Source organism: Neopsephotus bourkii, unplaced genomic scaffold (genome assembly GCF_033783945.1).
Source record: "Neopsephotus bourkii isolate Nb327-2 ecotype Australia unplaced genomic scaffold, CSIRO-AGI_Nbou_v1 NB_463, whole genome shotgun sequence".
In the NCBI taxonomy this organism is placed as follows: Eukaryota; Metazoa; Chordata; class Aves; order Psittaciformes; family Psittacidae; genus Neopsephotus; species Neopsephotus bourkii.
In genome coordinates, this window is record NW_026900965.1 from 966,497 (window position 1) to 990,351 (window position 23,855).

The window sequence follows — 23,855 nt, forward strand, 5'->3', positions numbered from 1 at the left end:
CTGTCCCCGTCTGCAGGGCGCAGGGGGTGTTCACCCCCACCTGTGTCCATATGGGGTTTTCTCCAGCAGCCCTGGGGGACTCGTGTGTTCCCAGTTGCTGGTCCCCTGATGTACCCAGTGCTGCCCCAGGGGGGGCTGGCAGAGGCCAGCGTGGGGCTGTTTGGGGCTGATACGGCTGCTGCGCACACAGAGCAGGGCAGGGGAAGGGAGCAGGTTTGAGAGGAACTTTATTGGGAGATCCTGGGCATAATAAATAAGGGTTACACTGGGAGATGGGGAGAGGGGCTGGGGACTGGAGCCACCACCACCCTTCTGAGCAGGACATCACCCTGCATCCTATACGCCCCATCCGGCTCCTTCCTCCCAGCAGTGAAGCTGGCCCAGGGGTCACTGCCTGCTGCCCCTCCGGGGATTGGAGTGGGGAATAACCCAGCAGGAATCAGGGCAGGGAGTGTGCTGGGGAGCAGTGTGGGGCAGAGCAGGGTGGGAGGGCAGGGCCTGGCTGTCACTGCGCCAGAGCCTGGATGATGTCTTTCACCAGCATGGTGCCGATAACCATCTTCTCACTGTTGACGGTCAGCTGGGCCGCAGCGCCCTCCCATCGCTCCAGGGTGATGAGCACGAGGCTCCCACTCGTCATCGTCTTGGCTGCGAACCTGCCCACCGGTGAACACAGGGCTCAGGGTGAGCTGTCCCCCCGTCACCCTCCTGTCCCCCAGGATGCTCCGGTGGGAACCAGTGAGGTGTCTGCCACCCCCAGCCACCATCATGTGTGGGGTCATGCAGGCTTCTTGTCCCAGAGCAAGCTCTGAGTCCCCCTGCTTTTGTTGGTGTGGGACCAGGGAGGTGACAGCGCTACCTGTACTCGTTGTTGGCACCGCAGGGCACGCGGCCCACGTTGGCAGCTGAGGTCACTTGCTGGACGATGGCGTGGTCGCTCTGGCACTTCTCAGGCAGTGTCAGCTTCTCTGTGATCTCGCTCATGCCCGTCAGCTTCCCTGGAGCGGGCAGCAGAGGCACCTGCCTGTCTCTGGCCACGCATCCAGCAGCCCTGTGCTTGCCAGGCCCTGTTTTGGCATTCCCAGACCAGCCCCTCCAGCTGCCAGCTCCCTGCACCTCTGTCCCCCATGACATCCCAAGCTGCCTGCCCTGCTTGCTCCTCTCCAGCCTAGCTGACAGGGATTCAGGAAAACCCTTCTTCCACAACCCTTACTGGGCTCATCCCTGTGTCCCTGCCCAGTGCCAGCGTTCCTGGGGACAGGCTCATCCAGTCACAGCAGCAATGGGGCCAGGTGCCACAGGGCACCAAGAACCCACTGCTTAGCACAGACCCCTGTCTGCTGCTCCTCCAGGAGCAGGGGGATGCTGGGCCAGGGTGTCCCCATCAGTGGGAGCACCAGGGGTGGCAGGAGTCCTCCACGGTGTGTGGGGACCTGGTGGGGCCACCCTGGCACCAGGGCAGTCACCGCAGGGGGACGAGGGGGCAGAGCTAGTCTAGGGACCTGCTGAGCAGCCACTTACCCTCGCCTGGCCGTGCGAGGTGCTCTAGGGCCACGGTGAGAGCGGCAGAGGGGACAAAATGGGGCATGAACATTGGCACTGGGGCGGTGGGTGCCTGGGCAGCCCCTGTCCCTGTCCCCCACTCACCCTGCTCCTTCTTGAATTCGTTCTCGCTCATGAAGACGGGGGCCATGAGCTCCCCCACGGGCGGCTGGATGGAGACGTAGAAGTGGCGCGTGTGGGTGCTGGGGAGACAGGAGGGTGAGGGGGGCACATGCTCAGAATGTCCCTCCCTGTGTCCAGCTTCCCATCCCTGCCCGGGCAGGCAGTGGCTGGAGGGAACCTGAAGCACATAAGGCCTTGGGAATAGGGGGAACTCAGGCTGGACCTGGGGCTGCTGCCACATCCTTGTCTCCCCCAGTTTCTCCCCTCCCTTGAAAGATCCAGGTGCCTGTCCTGCTGCCCCCATCCCCAGAGCACCCCTGGGACGCTGGGCACTCACCACAGCTGGAAGTTGGCTGCCTGTGTGGAGTCGCAGAAGTCGATGCCCATCACCACGTTGGCTGTGTCCCCGGGCGCGAGGCGCTCTGAAACCACAGTGCTAACACTGTGTCCCTTGTCCCCTCCACCAGCCAAGCCCTGTCCCCATTGCATCACAGCATCCTGTGCCGTACCGATCTCCGGGAACTCCTGGATCCTCATCCCGGAGAGCAGCTTGGGCTCACTGACCCGCAGGCTCTTCACCTCGGCGTCAGTGTTGTTGGAGATCTGGATGTGGACGGCCACCATGTGGGGGTCCCCGGGGAAGGGCCGGCGGCTGAAGCAGTACTCCACCGAGAGCCCCTCGCCCGCCATGCGGTGCAGCAGCTCGTAGGTCCTCACCGCACCGAACGCCGGGCTCAGCAGCTGCCAGGGGCCGAGGGGCTGGTGTGAGATGCTGACCCCCAGCCTGTGGGCCCCATGGGGGACAGGGATCCTGGGACACCCCGGGAAAGGCAGGGGGGACACTTACAGTGGGTGTCAGGGACGTGTCAGTGAGCGTGAGGCCCTCCAGGTCAGTCACCAGGCTGGTGGAGATGATGCTGCTGGAGGGGATGGGCTGGGGAGGAGGGGGGGTGACTGCAGGGGTGGGGGGAAAGGGTTAACAGAGCTCTGATGAGTCACAGTCCTATAGGTCCTATATGGGCCAGCCGCATGGGGACAGCCCTGGTAGCACACCTGCATGGGGACAGTCCTGTAGGAACAACCCCAAAGGCACAGCCCCCTGTCCCACAGCCACCCTCTGGACTGCCCACCCCACTGGTCCTTGTCCCAGTTGTGCAGCTCCCAGAGGGCCGGCGGGGCCCTGACCCCTGCGACTGTTCCTCAGTTTCCCCAGTGCCCCCGGCACAGTCACCCCGTGTGCCCTGGGCAGACACTCACAGTCATCCAGGTCGAGCAGGGAGATCTCCTTGGGGCCGGCCCTGCTTCTGGGGGGCTGCGAGGGGCAAAGAAGTGGGGGGGTGTAAGTGGGGAGTCCAGGTGTCCCCGCGCTGTCCCCAGCCCAGCCCAGCCCTCACCGCCTTCCTCCGCTTGGCCTCTGCCTCGGAGCCCGACTCGGAGCCTGAGGAGCTGCTCTCGGAGGTGCTGGCCTCCTCTGATGAGCTCTCGGCATGGCCCTTCCTCCCCGGAGCTGCCTTCTTCTTCTTGGCCTTCTTTGTCCCCTCCTCTTCCTCCTCCTCATCCTCACTGGGGCTGTGGGGAGGGCCTGGCTCAGGGCAGGCAGGGTTTGGCCGGAGCACCCCACTTTCCCAGGGGGTACCTGCCCGCACTCCCCGCAGCTGCCTTCCGGGAGCCTTCCTTCTCCTTCCTCTTCGGCCTCTTCTCCTCCTCCTCCTCCTTGTCCTCAGACTGCTCCCCGCTGCCTTCCTCCTCCTCTTCCTCCTCCTCCTCACTGCCAGAGCTGGAGCTGGAGCTGCTGGAGCTGCCACTGTCCTCACTGACAGACTCAGGCTCTGCAGGCAGAGGGCATGGCTCAGCCCTGCTGCTGCATCCCCCCCACGGCCCCACAGCTCCCTGCTGTATCCCACTGCATCCCCCCAGCCTCCCACTGCATCCCCACACCCGCTGCTGCCTCCCCCCACCCTGCTGCACCCCTTTGCTGCATGCTGTTCACGGCATGCTCCCTCTGCATCCCTGTGTCCTTCTACTGCATCCCTGAGCCATCCCTCCATGTCCCCTGCCATGTCCGCACCATGATGGGATGTCCCTATGGCAGTGTCCCCTGCCCCGTGCCCTGCCATGCCACTGGGTCCTCACCACTGTCCGCTGATTCCGTGGGCCCCGACTCCCCATCTGAGTCGGAGTAGAAAGGTTTCTCCGCCTTCTCCTTCCGCTTCTCCCTGCTGGTGCACTTGGTCCACTCCGGAACCTGCCGGAACAGGGATGATGGAGCGGGGCCATCACCCACGGCTGGGGGCCCCAAACAGCAGCCCTTATCCCTCCCCTTCCTGTGCCCAAGTGGGGTGTGGGCACCTTCTGGGACCCTCTGAAGACCTTGAGATGACACTGCTGCCTTGGCCCCCATGCACCCAGCACCCTGGGGTGCTCCACACACCTCCACGTTCCTCACAGAGGGGTCAGGGGCCTCGTCTGGCCAGTCAGGCAGCTCCTGGTAGCCCACAGCCTTGGCGTTGAGCAGGTGGGACAGGGAGCCCAGCTGGAAATGGTCCCGATCTAGGGCAGGGAGAGAGGGGGCAGCAGCTCAGGGGTGGCCATGCAGCACCGTGCTGACAGCTGGCCCTGTGTCCCCATGGCCTGTGACCAGTGCGGGTACCTTTGAAGGAGGACTCCAAGATGGGAGCAGGCTTTTGGGCCAGGAAGAGCTTCTTGGCGTATTTGTTGAGGGCCCCGCTCTTCTCAGTGGGCACGATGAGCTGGCGGATGAAGCGGGCCCGGTCGCGGATGTCGTAATTCTGGTCGTACTTCGCCAAGTTGAGGACATACTGGGTCAGCAGCTTGCTCTGCACCAGAGGACATGCTCAGGGCCAGCCTTTCCCTCCGCACTGGGGAAACTGGGGCGCATTGTTGGCCCCCGTCACCGGTACCTGCTTGGAGTTGGTCAGGTAGAGCTTAGCTGCCAGGTTGATGACCTGCAGCTTGACGATGTCCTCCTCGTTGGTGAAGGACTTGGCCATCTTGCGCAGCACGTCGGGTGCGATCTTGGGCACGTGCTCGCAGTACTCGCCGATGAGCCACAGGATGCTGGCCCGCGCCATCGGCACCTGCAAACGCCCCCGCGCACGTGGCACCGCTGCCGCTGCCCCAGGCCCGTGCGTCCCGCAACGTCCCGACCCACCTGGATGTTGTCGGTGAGCTTGGCCATGTGCTTGATGATCTCGCTGTGCTGCGCCGGCTGCATCTGCAGCAGCTTCTTGATGACCACCACGGATTCGGCCACCACCAGCTCTGCGGGCAGAGACCTCGGCCTCAGCGGGGTCCTGCCCCGAGGGCGATGGAGCCCCGGTTTGGACCCCACCGCAGGCACTCACCGTCCCGGTTGGAGAGGAGCTGGACCAGGCCGTTGAGGCAGGTGTCCCGCACCTTCCCGATGTTGGTGGCACAGCGCCCGATGGCTTGGATGGTGGCTGCCACAAAGTCCTTGTCCATGCTGCGGATGTAGGTCTGTGCACACACACATGACAAGTCACCCACATGACAGTGCTGGGCATGTCCCCATGTGGTGGTCACACGTTTGGGTTCTTTGGAACCATCCATGGGGTTGGCATGGCCTCAGCCCACTCCTGCTGGTAGGGCCTCCTCCATCCCCTCCGTGGTGAAGTCTGTGCACCTGGAGCCCTGCGGGGTGGCACCCCAGTGGCCTCAGGATGACCATGGCATACCTGGAACTCCCGCAGGATAGTGGAAATGTTGGTCTCATTGGCCAGGTTGGTGAGGACCTCCAGCTGCAGGAAAGATGAAGAGATGAGCATCAGAGGGGCATGGTGTTGGGGCACAGGGTCCTGCCTGTCGTGCTGTCCCCAGGCCATGGAGGACAGCTGCCCCATAGGGAAGGGCTCTGTGAAGCCCCAAAGCAGTGATGTGTTCTGCTGGGTGTTTGCAGCTCACCTTGAGGATCTTGATCTGTGTGGGGTCCGTGGAGCGGATGTAAAAGCTCTTCAGGTACGGCTCAAACATCCCCTGCATGCAGAGCCAGTGGCATTAGTGCCATCCCTGTCCCCTCCTTGCCAAGGCCACCCGCAAGCAGCTGGCCCTGGTGACCCTGCTGGCTTGCCCTCATTCCGCTCCAGAGTCAACAGGGCAACTCTCCCACACTGAGTCCGAGCCTCACCCGCCGTTTGATGGACATGGTGGCCACGTTCTGCAGCACGACATACTGCACCTCGCTGCAGAAACAAAGAGGACACCATCAGTGGGGCAGAGCCAGACTCCCCGAGCTGGTCCTGTGAAGGTGGGGCAGGACCCATCACCAAGCTGGTGCCACTGTGACGCTGCCACCCAATATCTGGATTGGGCCAGGCCAATCTGTTTTGGTGATTCACCCCAGGCTGATGTCCCTGCAGGGTTGGGCTTTATGGGGCTCTCTCCTAGGGTCTTGAGGCTTCTGATGGGTCCCACCAAGCAGGTGGTGGGGTAGGGAACCACTGCAACCCAGACCTGAGACTCCACAGACCTGTGGCCACAGACCTGTGACTCCGCAGGAGCCGCACCAGCGCCTTGGCGATGACTCCAACCTCTGCCTTGGGTGCCAGGTGGAAGTAGAGCTGTGCCACAGCCATCACCACCTGTGGGGACACATCCAAGCATCAGCCAGTGGGCACAGGGACACCCTGAGGGGTGGCTGCGTCCCCCACAGCACCCGGGAGAAGCCTGACCCTGGGTGTCCCTCGAGCACCTCAGTGGCTCCTTGGCCAGTGGGGACATCATAGGCCCCAGCTGATGGACACCATTGGTGGCCTGAGGGGATGGAGAGTGGGGGGCTCACCGCAGCATTGCGGCTCTGCAGCAGGGGTTTGGTGTTGCGCAGGAGCAGGCGGTGGTCAGGGTCCATGACATACGGCTTGCGCTTGGCCAATGAGGCCGCCTCTGCCTTGGGGTCCTTGGTGTCCTCCTCCTCGGAGCCATAGAAAGCTTTCTCGGCGCTCTCCTCCAGCAAGGACTCCTGTCAGGAGGAGGGACACCTTGCACCCCCCCAGAAGCACCCCTCCTTTCACCCCACCTCCCCAAGGGGCTCCCAGGGCCCCCTGAGGATCCCACGCTCACATTCTGGTTGGGGCTGAGAAACTGGGTGCGTGCGTAGCGGGTGAGCATGTTGATGATGACCACCTGCCCCCACTCCTCCACGTCGATGAGCAGGTTGCAGAGCTTGCGGTAGTTCTTGTGGATGAGGTCAATGCGCTCCGGGCACACCTCCTCGAATGCCATCACCACGCTGCCGGCCACCAGCTGTGGAGGGAAAGCCAGGGCGACTCACCAGGGTGGTGGCATCTTCGTCATGGTGCTGCCTTGATGGGGATGGTGGCATCCCCGTGACAATGCTGGTTTGGTGGAGATGGGATGGCAGCTCAGTGGAGCTGGCGGGATCCCCACGAGGGTATTGGTCCATTGGGGACAGCAGGGTTCCCACAAGGACTCCAGCTCTGCAGGGCTGGCTGCATTCCCATGAGGATGCTGGTTTGGTGGAGATGACTCCATCTGGATCAGTGCAGGTGGTGGCATCCCCATGAGGATGCTGGCTTGGTGGGGACAGTGACATACCCACAGAGATGTTGGCTCTGGGGATAGCTACATCCCTGCACCATCAAGTGTTGGATCAGTGGGGATGTTGGCATCTGCAAGGATGGCTGCATTCCCATGCGGGTGCCAGGTCAGGGGGCATGGTCACGTCCCCACATTTAGGGGCAGGGGGGACCCGGCGCCCTGCTCACAGTGGTCTTGTCTGCCAGCAGCTTCTCGATCACTTCGATGAGCTGGTCCTTCTGGTCCGAGTCGAGGCTGTGAGGGAAAAGCAGGGCAAGTGGGGCCAGAGCAACCCCCCATCCCTGCCTGTCCCTGCCTGCACCGCACAGCTGAGACCCTGCACCCTTGCTGATGCCCCCAAAACTCAGCAGCTGAGCCCCCATTACCTGTACAGCTTGGGGATGGCATGGGCGGCCGTCTTGCGCACATAGGGAGACATGTCCGAGGCGGCCTCCTTGATGGCCAGCATCATGATGGGCACGATGATGGGCACGCGGATGCTGGAGAGGACCCGCAGGGCGCTGGCACGGATCAGCTGGTTGGGATCCTGTGGGGACAGGCGGGGGCTGCAGTGCAGCCATAGGAGGCCTCCTGCTCCCCCAGGCTCCCCCTGGGTCCCCAGAGCAGCCCACCTTAAGTCCTCGCTGGAAGGTGGAGATGGAGAGCAAGGCCAGATCCTGCTGCTCCTCTGCATAGCGCACCAGGTAGACATACACCAGCTTCTTCACCTGTGAGGTGAAGGGGAAGGTGGTCAAGCCACCTCAGAGCCCCGCAGACCCCAGCCCGTCCCCAAGCCCTGCCTGCAGGTGAGGCACCAGACCCTGGGGACACCGATGGATGCCACCAGGGCCACTCGAGATCTTCCTCACCTCAATGTTCTTGCAGGCAACGTTTTTCACCACAGCTGGGAAGAGGTCAGAGGCGTTTTTACCCCGGGCGATCATCTAGGGGTTAAAGGAGCAGCGTGACTCCGGCTGGCCAACACGGCACAGCACAGCTCGGCACCAGCAGCACCCACCCGTCCAACACCCACCGCCACAATCCTCTTCATGGCCTCCAGCTTGAGCGAATCCTTGTTGCTATCAAGCATTTCCTTGAGGTCATCGTGTCTGCACCACACGGGGGCAAAAAAAAATCCCATTTTCCATTTTTAGCCATTTTGAACCATTTTTAGTCTTTTTTTTTTTTTGCCGCTCCCAGCCTGCCACTGCCACCAGGGTGACAACAGAACCCTTCCCCATGCAATATTGATGGGGACAGGAATTGGGTTACAGCCAGATGAAAGAGGAGATGGAGGGACCAGTGCAGCCCTGGCATCCAGCTCTGTCCCCATCCTGGGCACTGGGACAAGACCCTGTCCCAGCCCAGCTGTGGTTGTTACACCAGGGTGTCCCCACACCATTTTCCAGCGAGCAGGTGCCCATCAACAGCTCCATCCTGGCCGCACTGTGTCCCTTGTCCCATCCCTCATGGACACGATGGCATGGATGTGCCAGTGCATCCTGGTGCAGAGCCCTTCCCTGGTCCCTGCCCTGGCTGGTTGTCACCACTGTCCCCTTTCCTAAGGGACATCTGTCCCCGCCAGACCGGTGGGACCTGGGCTGTGTCCACCCGCAGCAGCTGGGAGTGGCACCCATGGGGCGATGCTCATCCAGAGCCACCGTCAATGGGGAGCTCCTTGGAGGGATCTTACCGCAGTGGTGGCCCGGTGCTGGTGGCCACGGCGGGCTTGGGGCCGGCGAGCAGCCGCAGCTCGTCGGCTTGCAGGGCGCTGTAGCAGGCAGGTTGTCCGGCCTCGGTGGCCAGCACCGGGCTTGTCACCTCCTCGGCTGTGTCACCACCCGCCGGTGGCTTTGCCGGCCCAGCCGGCAGCTGCCGCAGCAGCTTCTGCACTGGTGGCAGGGACAGCATGGCTTTGGCCAGCAGTGGTGGCCCTGGGGATGGTGGCAGGGCTGTGGCCCTGCTCCTCCTCCTGGCACTGCCACTGAAACCTGACGTGGGGTTGGTGTTGGGTTGCAGACTATTGCAACGCCCTTCCAGGTGGACAAGGCCACCCCAGGGTATCACATCCCAAGTGACACCCGTCCTGCAGCAGGGCTTGGGGACACTGCAGGGAGCACCTTCCCCTGGGCCAGGGACCCCCACACAGGCGGTGGGGTGGCACAATGGGACATCTGGGGCTGTGCCACCTGGGTGACACTTCCCTTGAGCCGTGCATAGTTCACAGGGATGGTGGCAGAGCTGGTGTGGCCACACGGGCATGGGATCTGGTGAAGGGCAGTGATGGGGACACTGCCGGGGGGGGCAGGGATGGGTGGACACTGCCAGCATGGGGGACACTGATGGCATGTCACTGGGGGAACCTGGCCAGACTGGGGGGCACTGCCAGGGTGGTCAGGGATGAGGGATGCTGCCATACCAGAGAGTGCCTGTGGGGCAGGGTGGTGGGGACCCTGCTGGACCAGGGGACACTGATGGCAGGTCAGGGCTGGAAGGACACTGCCAGTAGGGGCCAGGGGACACTGCCAGACCTGGGGACAGGGGAGCACTGCCAGGCTGGGGGACGCTGCCAGGGGGCCAGAGATGGGGGGACACTGCCAAACTGGGGGACAATGCCAGGGGCTCATGGAAGAAGTGGGACACTGTGAGATGGGGACACTGCCAGTGGGTCATGGATGGGGGACACTGCCAAACTGGGGAACCCTTCCAGCCTGGGGGACTGCCAGCAGGACAGGGATGAGGGGACACAGCCACCTCTGGGGACACTGCCAGTGGGTCAGGACTGGGGTTCACTGCCACATTGGGGGACACTATCAGGCAGTAATGACTGGGGGGTCACTGCCAGACTGGGGACAATGCCAGGGGGTCAGAGGTGGGGGATACATCCAGACAGGGGAACACTGCTGCAGCATTAGGGAGGGGTCCAGGGATGAGGGACACTGTCTGAACGGGGGACACCATCAGTGAGTCAGGGAGGGGTGACCCTGCCAACGGGCCAGGATGGAGGACACTGCCAGGGCAGGGGCGTCAAAGGGACCCCCATGTTCCTGCAGCTCCAGGGACTCCTCCCCCCCCCAGCATCCCTGCCCCCTTTCCCTTAGCAGCCTGCCCCACGCAGAGGTGACATTTCCCAGCTCCCCCCTGCGCTGGGGACCTCAAGGGGGGGGGGGGGGGCAGGCACCGGGGAGCCCCCCAAAAGCTGCAGGAGCCAGCAGAGCGCATGGGGGGGACACGGTGCCTGTGTGCCTCCAGCCCAGGGACGGGGGTGCAGTGTGTGAGGTGTCCCCACGCATCCTCCCCACCACACTGTCTCCAAAACCTCGCCGTTTTCCCCCAGCAGCCTCCCAGGCCTTTGTACCCTGCAGTGGAGGTGGCGTGACCGCGTGCCCTGGCCCCATCCCTGTCCCCATCCTCATCCTCATCCCCATCCCGTCCCCACCCCGCGGGCCATGGCCACCCCGCAGCCGGGTACCGGGCCCCCGCCGGGGACAGCGGCCAGGCCCCGCCGTGGCAGCCCCCGGCCCGGCTCCGCCGCTGTCCCCAGCTCCCGCCGCGTCCCCACCTCTTGTAGTCGGAGGAGAAGATGCCGCCGCTGGCGGGGTCGTGGCCGTACTCGGGCTCGCCCAGGCTGGAGGCCCCCCCCTTGTCCTCTCCGTAGGCCGGGCTGGCCGCCATGGCGGGGGATGCGGGCGGGATGCGGGCGGGATGCGGGTGGGATGCCGGGACTGATGTCAGCGTCATGCGGGGCCGGGACCGCCCAGCGCTGCCCGCAGCCCCCGGCAGCCGGGGATGCTCCGGGGCCCGCGGCCCGCATCCATCGGGGGTCCCCAGTCACGCACCCCACGCAGGGTCGGTGCCAGTCAGCGGTAGCACGGCAGTGATTCAGGGTGTTATTAGCGGTGTTTGGGTTATATGTCATACATCAGAAGAGATTGTACAATTATTCCTATTCAAATTATATCAGATTATATTAAATCGGATGATACTGTATCATGTTACATTCCATTATATTATTATTTCATACATAACACAGTATTTCATACGTATCTATAGTATACACTATATATTACGTACTATTGATTATATGCCACATAATGTATACTACATATTGCATTTATATATTACATTACACTATAATATACTATATTAATCAGATGATATTATATATATTATATATTTCCCAGTATTATATTATAGAATCATAGAGTGGTTGGGGTTGGAAAGGACCTTAAAATTATCCAGTCCCAACCCCCTACCATGTCAGGGACCTACACAGTCCGTATATAATATAATCTGATATATACTAGGTAAATACATTATACATTAAACTTATGTTATACCTGTTATATGTCACATAACATATGTTATGCAATGGTGTGTATAATATTATACATTATATATGTTACATGTTATAAACATTTGTTATAAATAACACATTATACATTATACATGTTATGTTGCATATGTCATTATATAATGTTATCTATAATGATCTATAACATTATATTGCAGATCATATTAATTCCATCATAGTCTGTATTCTATCATAATATATAGTCTACATTCTATGTGATATAGTATATGCTATGTAGTATATATGATGTAAGATGTAAATATTATGTAATACATTATATTATTCTTACAACAGTTGACATTCTTCTATTATTATTATTAATTACTGTTGTTGTTGTTCTCAGGTGATGATTGCTACTGGCAATGTTTTAGTTCGGCTGTTCCTGGGCAGCGGACCAGCCCCAGTGACTGCCTGCTCCCCAGACAGCTCCCACCCACCACAAGGTGAAAACAGGCACATTTCAGGTAGCAAGTTGTAATAAAGCATGTCATCAATGCATAGCAATTAAGCTACACAGGCAGAAACGACCTCCCCTGTCCCACTGCCCTGCCCTTCATGCTTGGTGCGGATGGGTTCCCGCAGCCCTCCTGGGAATCCTGAAAAGAACACAAACCAGACTGGGTTGGCTCAGGGTTTCCATGCAACCATTTATTGCTATGTAAGAGGGGGGACAAAGCTGCTGGCGCAACACTGGTCCTGCAGGAAAGATGCTCCAGCTCCGCGTGTCCCTGAGCACATCACCACCTCCATCACTGCAGTGCTGGGGATGCCTGGGAGACAAGATGGGCTGTGGTGACACATGGCCGGGGTGGGTGTCAGGCTTTCCAGGTGGTGGCACCCACCGTGGCGCCAGCGAGCTGGCCCAGCCCCAGCAGGGTGAGGGCGAAGTGGACGCAGTTGCAGGTGACAGCATCGTACTCCACCGGCTGGTCCATGGCCACCCGGATGCGCTGCTGCAGCACGGCCACGTCCATCCCTCCCTTCCTCCGCAGCACCTTGGCTGGGCCCCGTGACCGCAGGAGGTGGCTCTTGCTGTGCTTGGCCACGATCCCTGATGGGGACATCCCTGAGCTGCCTGTGGGGTGAAGGTGATGCTGTACCCCATGTCCCTTCCATGGGGACCTCCCCCCAGCATGACCACCTCCTGGGGCTCACCTTCCAGGTGGATGATCTCCCCATCACCGCAGTAGACACCAGCGTGGGCACCCCACCAGCCAGGGCCCCCCGAGGCCAGTGGGAAGAGGAAGAGGTCCCCTGGCTGGGGCTCATCCACCCCATTGGGGACCACATTGAAGTGCTGGCCCAGCAGCCCCTCGCAGAGGAAGAACGCCGCTGTGCTCGCTGCCCCAGCTACTGCCTGGGGACCCGGTTGTGTTTCAGGGACACCGGTACCCTGGTGGCACTGGCAGCATCACCAACCCACTGACTCATCCCTTGTCCCCATGGTGACTTGGGCACAGTTTGGGTCTCAATGGATGAGGAATCCCCCAGGAAGGGACCACCTCCTCTTGGTATTGATCACCCTCGGATGATGTGGAAGAGGCCGGGCATGCAGGATTTGGCCCTGTTGTGCCAGGGGTGAGGCAGTCATTGTGGGACATAGAGGGAATGCCAGCACTTACCTGCCTGGAGCTGCTCACCTGGAAGAACAAACACGTGATGTCAGCCCCAGTGGTGCTGGGAGATGGGACCCAGTGCACCAGTGCCATGGCTCAGCCCCTGCCCAGACCGATGCCACCCCCTGCCCAGTCCCCACACCAGCACCCCAAGCCTGTCGCACCCAGGAGCCCAGCCAGCGCTGCGGTTGGAGGAGCGGCACATCCCGAGCTCGCAGGGTCTGCACCAGGGAGCTCACCTGTGGGGAGAGGGGCCGAGCAAGCCTGGGACCCATCCCTGCTGGCACCCATCCCTGCTTGCACCCATCCCTGCTTGCACCCATCCCTGCTTGCACCCATCCCTTCTAGCACCCCCAATTCTAGCACCCATCCCTGCTGGCACACACCCTGGTAACGCCCAGCCCCAGCCCAGAGCAGCCTCCCAGCACCCATTTGCTGTCCCTTGCAACCCCAGACTCAACATTGGTCATGCCCCCATTGCAGGGTCTCTGGGTGCTGGGTGCCACAGTAGAGGGCTGGCACTGCCTCGGTGCAGGTGTTCTCCTACTGGGTCCCCCTTTACCTGGGCAAGGAGGTTCATCTGCAAGGAGAAAACATGACGTGCAGAAGCTGGGGACATGGGCCTGTGCCCAGCCCCACCTTGGGGACCTCTGTGTCCCCAAACAACTGTGGTGCCACGTCTCCCTGCCGAAGCCCGAGCAGGCACCATGCCAGCCCTGGCGTTCATGCCATGCCCTGCTCCCTCACCTTCGGGTGCCTCTGAGGTCCCCTTGCTCCACCGTGGTCCCCAGGCAGCTGCTGCTCCAAAGGTGGACACAGGGCAGGCTCTCAGCCGGCCCCAGGGAGCACCGCGGTGCCTCTTGGCACACACCGATGCCCGGGAATGTGCCCAGACCACACCGACCGGCCCCACTGTGGCACGGAGCCATCCCGCAGGGCCAGCCTCAGGGGCCCAACCCAGCCTGGGGTGACATTTCATCAACAAACTTCTCGGTAACCCATGAAACGGTCCCGTGGCCAATATGCCGATAGCCAGTGGCCACCAGGCTGGTGCTAAAACACCACCTGGTGCCAAAAAGCCTCTTGCCCTGAAGGTGGCCACCAGCCCATCCCCAGCCTCTGCCCCCAGGGTGATGCATGCCTGGGTCAGCTCCAGAGTCACATTAAACTTTAATCCTGGTGCCATGGGGTCAGTGGAGGCTTTGGCAGGGCTTGGAGCGGGTGATGTGGGAGCTGTCACCCTCTGTCATCAGCAACGCCAAAGCATCATTTATCATCCAACAAACAAGAGCTAATTACAGCCGAAATCGGAGCCTGCTTGGGCACAGCTCAGAGCCAGGAGGCCTCGTTAACCCTTCCCAGCCACCTTCAGTCCATCTTCAACCCTTCCAGACCTCCATGTTTTCTGCTTGCTCTTATCCCCTTCCAATCCCCACCATACTCTCCTGGTCTCTGTTGTCTCATCCTGATGTACCCTCCAGTTCTCACCAGCCCCTTCTGGTCCTTATCGTCCCTCCTGATCTCCACCATCTCCTCCTGGTCCTTACTAGCAGCTCACGATGATCTCCTCATGATTCCTCTAGGTTCCCTTGGCCCCTCTGTGTCACCATTGTCCTCTCCTGGTCCCCATCATCCCCATGCTGTCCCTGTTGTCCTGTATTGGTCTCCATCATCCATCCTGGTCTCTGCCATCACCTTCTGCTCTCCATCATGCCATTCTGGTCCCTGCCATCACCTGCTGCTCTCCGTCACCCATCATTGTCTCTTGGTCACCATGAAAACATCCGGGTTCCCATTCTCTTCCTGATCCTCATCATCCCCTCCCAGTCCCCGTCCCCTCCTCCTGATCCCCATCACCCACTCCTGATCCTTGTTGACCCCTCCTGGTCTCCTGTATCTCCCTTGGTTCCTCCTGGTCTCCATCATCACCTCCTGGTCACCATCTCCCCTTGGACTCCAGTGTCTCCTCCTGATTCCCATCATCTCCTCTTGGTCCCCATTGTGTCCTCCTGGTCCCCACCATCCCTTTCTGATCCTTATTGTCCCTCCTTGGTGCCCACCATCTGTCCTTGGTCCCATCAGCTGCTCCTGGTCCCCACCATCCCCATCTTGTCCCTAATGTCCTCTCCTGCTCCCCACCACCCTGTGTCACTGTTGGACAAGGGTGCTTCCCTGGGACACCCGATGTCCCCAGCCAGGCTGTCCCCTGCCCAGGGCTCATCTGCCAGCTCCCCACAGCCGGCGGGATTAGGGTGGCTGGAGCCCTGGGGCTGCTCCCGACCACAGGTTTCAAGCCCATCACCAGCATCTTTGGGTAATTAGTAAATTAGGAATTAAATGCTCTGTGCCTCAGGGGGAGGGGGGGCAGAGCCCCAGGTTTTAGGCTGGGTAATCCCATGGCATCTGCCCCAGCGTCTGTCACCGAGCCGAGTCACGGCCCCGCCGCGGGCTTTAACGTTTGCTCCTTCACCCCCACCCGCTGCCTGCAGCCCCTTGCCTGTGGCCTCAGGCCTGCTTGGGGTGCTCCCTAGAAATGGGCTGGGAGGAGCTCCCCTGGGAGCCTGGGTTGGGTGCTCATGGGGTGCTCAGCTCCAGGGTGCTACTCGACAAGGCGCCCACCTTGGGGCCAGCAACCAATGGAGAAATTGGGTGGGAAACCACATTTTGGGAATTATTGGCTTTCCTGGGTGTGCTGATGATTGGCCGGCAGCAGATGGTTGGCCCAGCTAATCCCCATCCCAAATCCCTGCTCCGGAGCTGGCTTTTACCCGACGGCAAGGAGGGGACAGGCAAATTAGCCGACTCAGCATGTATTGCCATCCGCTGGCATCAGGCGCCTGGGTCCCCGCATCACCCATGGGTGGGCTGACAGCCCTCGAGCGCTGCAGGGTTGTGCCACCCATGGGTGAAGGTGCGCTGCAGGGGCTGGAGGCACCTAAGCTGCAGGCAGAGGCTGGGCAGGGCGAGGTGACAGCTTGCTCCTGCCGCATTAGCCCAGCGTCATAATTCTGAGGAGGGAGGAGGGCGGCCGCAGATGGTGCTGTCAGAGATCTGGGTCAGGATGGGGTCCACCACGGCATGGGGGGCTGCAGGATGGGACGGGGCACCCCGACAGGACAGGGGGTCCCAGGGGTGCAGGGGTGATGATGCAGGCAGGGGAACATGGGGCAATGGTGGAGGCAGAGGTGATGGAGCAATGGTGCAGGCAGAGGTGATGCAGCAATGGTGCAGGCAGAGGTGATGGAGCAATGGGGCAGGCAGAGGTGATGGAGCAATGGCACAGGCAAGATGATGGAGTTACGCTGCAGTCAGGGCAACATGGAGCAATGGTGCAGGCAGAGGTAATGGAGCAATGCTGCAGGCAGGATAGTGGAGTGATGCTGCAGGCAGTGATGATGGAGCAATAGTGCAGGCAGGGGAACACGAAGCAGTGCTGCAGGCAGGGGAATATGAAACAATGCTGCAGGCAGGGGTGATGGGGCAATGCTGCAGGCAGGAGTGATGGGGCAATGGTACAGGCAGGGGTGATGGAGCAATGGTACAGGCAGGGGTGATGGAGCCATGCTGCAGGCAGGAGTGATGGGGCAATGGTACAGGCAGGGGTGGTGGAGCAATGGTACAGGCAGGGGTGATGGAGCCATGCTGCAGGCAGGAGTGATGGGGCAATGGTACAGGCAGGGGTGGTGGAGCAATGGTACAGGCAGGGGTGATGGAGCAATGCTGCAGGCAGGAGTGATGGGGCAATGGTACAGGCAGGGGTGACTGAGCAATGCTGCAGGCAGGAGTGATGGGGCAATGGTACAGGCAGGGGTGACTGAGCAATGCTACAGGCAGGGGTGACTGAGCAATGCTGCAGGCAGGAGTGATGGGGCAATGGTACAGGCAGGGGTGATGGAGCAATGGTACAGGCAGGGGTGACTGAGCAATGCTGCAGGCAGGGGTGATGGAGCAATGCTGCAGGCAGGAGTGATGGGGCAGTGGTACAGGCAGGGGTGGTGGAGCCATGCTGCAGGCAGGGTGGTGGAGGCATGCTGCAGGCAGCGGGGATGGGGTCAGGCAGCGGGGATGGGGTCAGGCAGCAGGCAGTAATGACAGAGGGGTGACCCACAGCCTCCTGATCCACTTGTGTCACTGCTGCCAGCACCCACTCATGAGACACCTCCACGGGGGCCGCAGGCTGAACCCCCCGGAGTTCACAGGGGCTGGCCCATCCCTGGGGACCGGCCGGGCCGGGTGAGAGCGGCCGCCGTCCCCTGCGCCGGGCGGGGAGGGGGGGGTTTAGCAGCTAAAGCCTCAAATCCCAAATTGTGCTGCCCTGTCACGGCGAGGGTTTAGCGGCGGTTGCGTAACCCCGCGGCCACCCGGCCCCCACCCGCTGCCGTGTCAGCAGCACAGGGGGGAAACTGAGGCACGGGGGGGGGGCCCTCGGAGCATCCTCCCTCCCCTCGCTATCAAGGCTGGTAATTAATTACTTGGGGGCAGGGAAATCACCCCCTTTAATTACCACTTTTCGTTATTCCCCTCTAACCGCCTTAGTGAAGGGCTTATGCGCTTACAGGACCTGGTGGGTCCCAAGGAGACACACACACACACACACACACACACACACACACAGAGGGGGTCCCTACCCCAAGCCCCATGTCCCGCACTGCTGCAATCTCAGCCCTGCAGTGCTGGGTGCAGTACAGGCGGTGGCAGGGTGACACGGTGCGGTGCGGGTGGCAGCACACGGGGGGGGGGGGGGGGGGTGGGTGTCGCGGGTTTAGGGTTACAGGGCTGGGGCTCAGCACCTTGTTAATTCTTCATCGCGTGGCTGATTGATCCCCCCCGCCCCGCGCAGACACTAAAGATTAAAGGGGTGACAAAGAGGCAGCTGCTTACACAGCGCCCGCTCTAAGCTGCCTTGAAGAGAGCAAGAGCGAGCCCCGCTGCCCGCAGAGCTGCCGGAGCACCCACCCTCAGCAGAGCCCAGGCACCCTCACCAGAGCCCAGGCACCCTCACCAGAGCAGGGATTGGCCGCGGACGGGATGGCTGCATCACCGGCGGGGTCGGGGGTGAGCGCCGGCCTGGACGAGAGCCCCACGGGTAAGAGGTGGTGGGACGCGGTGGGATGCGGTGGGGTCCTTGTTGTGGTCAGTCTCCAGGGTCCCTGAGGATCCTCATCTTGGTTCTTCCCTGGTGTCTCCTTGATGCCCCATCTCTAAGACACCGGGGGGCCCACACCGCAGATTTTCTCCGAGATGCTCAGGGTCCACATCGTGGCCTTCTTCTGGATGCGTTCAGTCCCCATGATGGTCCTTCTCCAAGATGGCCAGGGTCTCTATCACAGCCCTTCTCCAGGATGGCTGGGTTTCCCATCACGGTCCATACCCAAGACACCCAGCATCCCCATCATGGCTCTTCCCTGGGATGTCTGGGGCTCCCGTTGTAGTCTTTCTGCAAGATGCCCAGGATCCCCACCATGATCTTTCTCCAGAATGTCCCCACTGTGGTCCTCCAGGATGGCTGGGGTCCCCATTATGGTCCTTCTGAAGGATGCTTGGGGTCCTCAGCTATCATCCTTCTCCAAGACGCTGAGGGTCCCCATTGTGGTCCTTCTCCAGGATGGGATGCCTGTAGTCCCCAGCCCCAACCCTCTCCATTAAGCCTATGTTTGTTGTCCTCATCATGCCCTGGGGTCCCAGCCATAGTCCTTCTCTAGGACACCTCTGGTTGTGGCCCTTCTCTGGGGTTTTCCATCCCAAGGGACACCGTTTCATCCCCTTTCATTTTAAAAAGGCTTATGAGAGCTCAGCCGGCAGCATCCCGGGTTCTGGGCTGTAGGGAGATGCCAAACCCCGTGTGCAATCCCTGCCAGCCCCTGAGGTGTTCCCATCCATGTCCCTGGGTTGGACCAGCAGAGATGGGAGCCACCCCATCACCAGGATGCTGGGGAGCAGCAGGGAGACAGGAGGGACAGGGACATTGGGGTGTCCTGAGTCATCCTGAATGCGGTGGCTCCTCTCCTGCAGGGCTGAGCCCGGCCCCTGGCAAGGCGCTGAGCCCCGTGCTGCTGTGCAAGGTGTGCGGTGACACCAGCAGTGGGAAGCACTATGGCATCTACGCCTGCAACGGCTGCAGCGGCTTCTTCAAGCGCAGCGTCCGCAGGAAGCTCATCTACAGGTTGGCACAGGGATGGAAGGTCCCCATGGGGCAGGGGCCTGGGGACAGACACACTGTAGGGCTTAGGGCAGGGACTAGGGGGACAGGCACCCAACGGGGTAGGGACCCATGGGATGGACACCCAGCAGGGTGAGGACCCTAGGGGGACTGGAACCCAACAGGACAGGAACCCCAGGGCATGGACACCCATTGGGGCAGGGTGGGACAGGCACCCAGTAGGGCAGGGATCCAGGGGTTGGACACCCAGTGGGGCAGGAACTAAGGAGACAGGCACCCAAAAGGGTAGGGACCGTGGAGACAGGCACCCAGTGGGAGAGGGAGCCAGGAGATGGACACCAAGTGGGACAGGGACACCAGGTTGGACACCCAGTGGGGTAGGGACCAGGGGGACCAGAACCCTGAGGAACAAGGAACCAGGGGATGGGTATCCAGCAGGGCAGGGACCTTGGGGATGGACACCCAATGGAGCAGGGACTGGGTGGACAGGCACCCAATTGGGTAGGAACCCTGGGGACAGGCACTCAGTGGGAAAAGGACCCAGGGGATGGACAGCAAGTAGAACAGGGACATGGGGTGGGATATGGCAGGGACCTGGGGATGCTTGAACGCAGCAGGGGAGGGACCAGGGGACAAGCATCCAATGGGGCAGGGGCCTGGGCTTGGGGGTCGAGGGCACCCTCACGGAGTCAGGACACCCATCAAGGTAGGGTATTCACTGGGACAAAGCACCCACTGGGGACAGGGCACCCATCAGAGTGGGACACCCACTGGGGGGAGGAAACCCATTGCGGGGGGATGAGACACCCAACAGGGACAAAGCAGCCCCAGGACGTGTCACCCCTGTCAGCCCCCCCCAGGGACAGGAGCCACCCCAGGGGCTGCACTCAGGTACCACCTCTCCCGTAGGTGCCAGGCGGGGACAGGGCTGTGCCCGGTGGACAAGGCGCACCGCAACCAGTGCCAGGCCTGCCGGCTCAAGAAGTGCCTGCAAGCCGGCATGAACAAGGACGGTGAGGCGGGTGGTGGGGACACGCGGTGAGAGCTGGCAGGGGCTGGCAGCAGCGGGGCTGGTGCTGATGCCACCGTGCCCCTGCAGCTGTGCAGAACGAGCGCCAGCCCCGCAGCACGGCCCAGGTCCGGCTGGACAGCATCGAGCTGGATGCTGAGCTGCCCCCTGAGCACGTGGCCACCACCCGTGAGGTGCCGCCGAGCCCCTGCCCGGCTCCTCGCGGCCCCAGTGCCACCGCCGCTGTCACCCCTGGTCCCCAGGCATCCACCCCGCCCACCAACCATCGCTTCATGGCCAGCCTGATGACGGCCGAGACCTGCGCCAAGCTGGAGCCCGAGGACGGTGGGTGGCTGCTGGTGAGGGTTGGGAGAGGGCTGCCCCCACGGTGTGACAACCACCAACGTCCCCTTCTGTCCCTGCAGCCGATGAGACGGTGGATGTGACGGGCAGCGAGCCGGAGCGGACAGCGAGCGAGTACCAGGTGGCACCGTACCCAGCGGCCAGCCCTGAAAACGTCTATGAGACCTCTGCACGTCTCCTCTTCATGGCGGTGAAATGGGCCAAAAACCTGCCTGTCTTCTCCAACTTGCCCTTCCGCGACCAGGTGGGGTTGGAGACTCCCCTGGGGACCCCCAAAAACGCAGGCAACCCGTGGGATGGGGATGGCTGGAGCATCCCAACATCCACCGCAAGGTCCCACCCCACCGTAAGATGCCAACCCAACCAACCGTGCCGGAGGCTTTTGGGGTGATGGGTTTTTGGGGTTCCCGCCCTGTCCCCAGGTGATCCTGTTGGAGGAAGCGTGGAGTGAGCTGTTCCTGCTCTGTGCCATCCAGTGGTCCATGCCTCTGGAGAGCTGCCCGCTGCTGGCTGTTCCTGAGCCGGGCCCTGGGAAGCTGCTGCCAGCTGCCTTGGATGTCCGGGCACTGCAGGAGACCCTTGCCCGCTTCAAGGCACTGGCTGTTGACCCCACCGAATTCGCCTGCATGAAGGCCGTGGTGCTCTTCAAACCAGGTGAGGGGATCCACCAGCACCCACCACTGCCCTGCCCTGTGCCCCCAAACCACCCCTCACACCCTGGCCCCTGCAGAGACCCGTGGCCTGAAGGACCCTGAACAGGTGGAGAACCTGCAGGACCAGTCACAGGTGATGCTGGGCCAGCACAACCGCTCTCACTACCCTGGGCAACCTGTCAGGTACCGTGTCCCCATGTCCCCACGGTGACACCAGCAGTGGGGACACCCACCCATGGCCACCGCTGTGCCCCCCAGGTTCGGGAAGCTGCTGCTGCTCCTCCCAGCGCTGCGCTTCATCTCCTCCGAGCACGTGGAGCTGCTCTTCTTCCGCCGCACCATCGGCAACACCCCCATGGAGAAGCTGCTGTGTGACATGTTCAAGAACTGACCTCCCCCGGCCCGATGTCGCCTGCCATTGACACCCTGTCACCTCCACCCTGGGTCTCCTCGCCCCGGGGTGCTGCAGGGTGTGAAGGTGCCTGTGCTCCCACCTCCATGGTGGGATGCTGTCGGCAGCCGGGATGTGGGGCCAGCTTCACCGGGGACAGCTGGTGTCAGGGGAATGTCCCCAAGTGGGTGCAAGAAGCACCAGGAGCATCTCGTTGGGGCGGGTGCCTTGATGGGTGCTCCTGTCCCAAACACTGGAGGAACCTACAAATGCAGTCAAGATGCCCTTGCTGAGGCAATGGCACCCATGTGGACCCACTGCCACCCAGGGGTGACACCAGCTTTGGGGTGGGGAGCATGAAACCAGCCCAGGGTTGGCACTGACCAAGGACGATGACAGCCTGGGGGCATGACACAAGTTCAAGGGTGACACTGGCTGGGGATAATGCAAGCCCAGATGTGACTGGCCACAGGGCTGACGGACATCTGGGGTTGATACTAGCCCAGGGGTGACATTGACCAGAGGTGACACTGGACAGGGGTAACATTGGCTGGGGGTGACACCAGTCCAGGGGTGATGCCAGCCCAGTGGTGACACTGGCCGCAGCAGTGATGGCCACCCTGGGGTTATGCCAGCCCAGGGGTGACATTGGCTGGGGGTGATGCCAGCCTTGGGGTGACACTGGTCACACACTCACAGGGTGTGACTTCACCTCTGTGATTCCACTGGACCTGCAGTGATTGAGCCTCGTCCTGGGGGGCTCCTGCTCTGCCCCCCCCCGTTTTATACCTGGAATAAAGAGGGGTTTTGAAGCCAGTGTCCTTGCGCCACCACATCGGGGTCCCTGTCCCCAGGTGGGGGCGTCACCACCTGAGTATCAATAACCTGACTGTAAATAGGTAACAGAAATAAACCATCTGAATAGAAGTAAATTTAAAATAACTTATCTGACGATAAATGAAAGAGGTTCAAGTAAGATGAAATAACTGGAATGAAATAACAGGAATTAAGCAACCAGAATATAAAAAATACTAATAAAAATAATGTGACTAGAAATAAAAGGAAATAATCTGAATATAAGGAAATTCAAAATAAATTATCTGACTATAAATGACTATAAATAATCTGATGAGAAATACCCTGAATAAAATATTCTGAATGAAAATGAAGCAAAAATAAACAAATGGAAGCAATCTGAAGACAAATGAACTAAAAAGAAATTATCCGAATATAAATAAGATAAATATAAACGATCTGTTTGGAAAGAACTGGAATTAATAATCTAACTGGAAGGAATCTGAATATAAATACAGAGAAAAGAAAGAATCAGAATGTAAATTGAAAATAAATTATATGAATATGAATAATATGAATGAAATAATATGACTCTGAGTAATAAATAAGATGAAATAATCTGACTACAAACAAATTGCAAGAGAAAGAAGCTGACCAGAGAGGATGTCAGGGAAAATAAACCAATGAGAAATAATCCGAATTGTGAAAATAAATGGAAATAAAGAATCTAAACTGATCTGAATAGAAACTGAAGTAAATGATGTGAATGGAACCACACTGAAGTGATCTGAGTTCAATCATCTGCATAAAACTCACAATAGTACCGTTAACCTGAAGAGAAATAAATTGAAGAGGAATTATCTCTGCCAATATGATTAGAAATAATCTGAATAGAAAAATGAAAATCACCTGAATTGAAGTAAATTGAAAATAATCTGCATGGACCAAAACCAAAGAATAACCTGAATATAATATCAATAGAAATAAAATAAAAATAATCTGAATAAATAAATTGAAAATTATCTGAATAGAAAAAATTGTGTACGAAACCCAGAAATAATCTGCATAGAAATCAGTGACATTCGAATCTGTGATAATATGTGACACTTTGTTCAATTGCACTTTAACCACACGATGGGCTGAGAGCAGAAGGAAAAAGCCCCCCCAGTGTCCCCGCACCCCACGGTGCTTTGGGGTGTCACCAGCACCACAACCGCTTCACCTTTAGAGAAGTACACTTTTATTTCTGTGTTTGGTTTTCTTTTCTCCTTTTTG

General features: G+C 60.0%; 3 protein-coding genes across 4 annotated transcripts in view; 2 read left to right on the forward strand and 1 right to left on the reverse strand.

Moving 5' to 3' along the window:
• TERB2 (telomere repeat binding bouquet formation protein 2) overlaps positions 1–23,855 on the forward strand; it is a 179,362-nt gene that overhangs the window by 53,442 nt on the left and 102,065 nt on the right. The window lies entirely within an intron of this gene.
• On the reverse strand, positions 458–11,110 carry AP3B2 (adaptor related protein complex 3 subunit beta 2). 2 transcript variants are annotated; one of them, XM_061349884.1, is made up of 27 exons: positions 10,802–11,110; positions 8,273–8,348; positions 8,109–8,183; positions 7,872–7,967; positions 7,626–7,786; positions 7,428–7,494; positions 6,763–6,945; positions 6,485–6,661; positions 6,187–6,284; positions 5,831–5,885; positions 5,608–5,679; positions 5,382–5,444; positions 5,031–5,163; positions 4,838–4,947; positions 4,587–4,763; positions 4,316–4,502; positions 4,097–4,215; positions 3,799–3,910; positions 3,302–3,494; positions 3,060–3,234; positions 2,923–2,977; positions 2,513–2,619; positions 2,175–2,406; positions 2,003–2,087; positions 1,648–1,745; positions 860–998; positions 458–656 (listed from the first exon to the last, which is right to left on the reverse strand). In XM_061349884.1, the coding sequence occupies exons 1-27, from the start codon at positions 10,978–10,980 to the stop codon at positions 506–508; spliced, it is 3,375 nt and encodes a 1,124-aa protein (XP_061205868.1). In that variant the 5' UTR covers positions 10,981–11,110; the 3' UTR covers positions 458–505. The 2 variants fall into 2 exon arrangements, with proteins under 2 accessions (XP_061205868.1, XP_061205869.1); XM_061349885.1 differs by lacking the exon at positions 10,802–11,110 and adding an exon at positions 8,933–9,842.
• On the forward strand, positions 18,238–21,879 carry NR2E3 (nuclear receptor subfamily 2 group E member 3). The gene is given in 8 exon segments (XM_061349894.1): positions 18,238–18,312; positions 19,068–19,372; positions 20,279–20,382; positions 20,469–20,723; positions 20,804–20,985; positions 21,164–21,400; positions 21,402–21,577; positions 21,653–21,879. Coding segments are annotated over 8 exon segments (1,467 nt in total). The 3' UTR covers positions 21,786–21,879.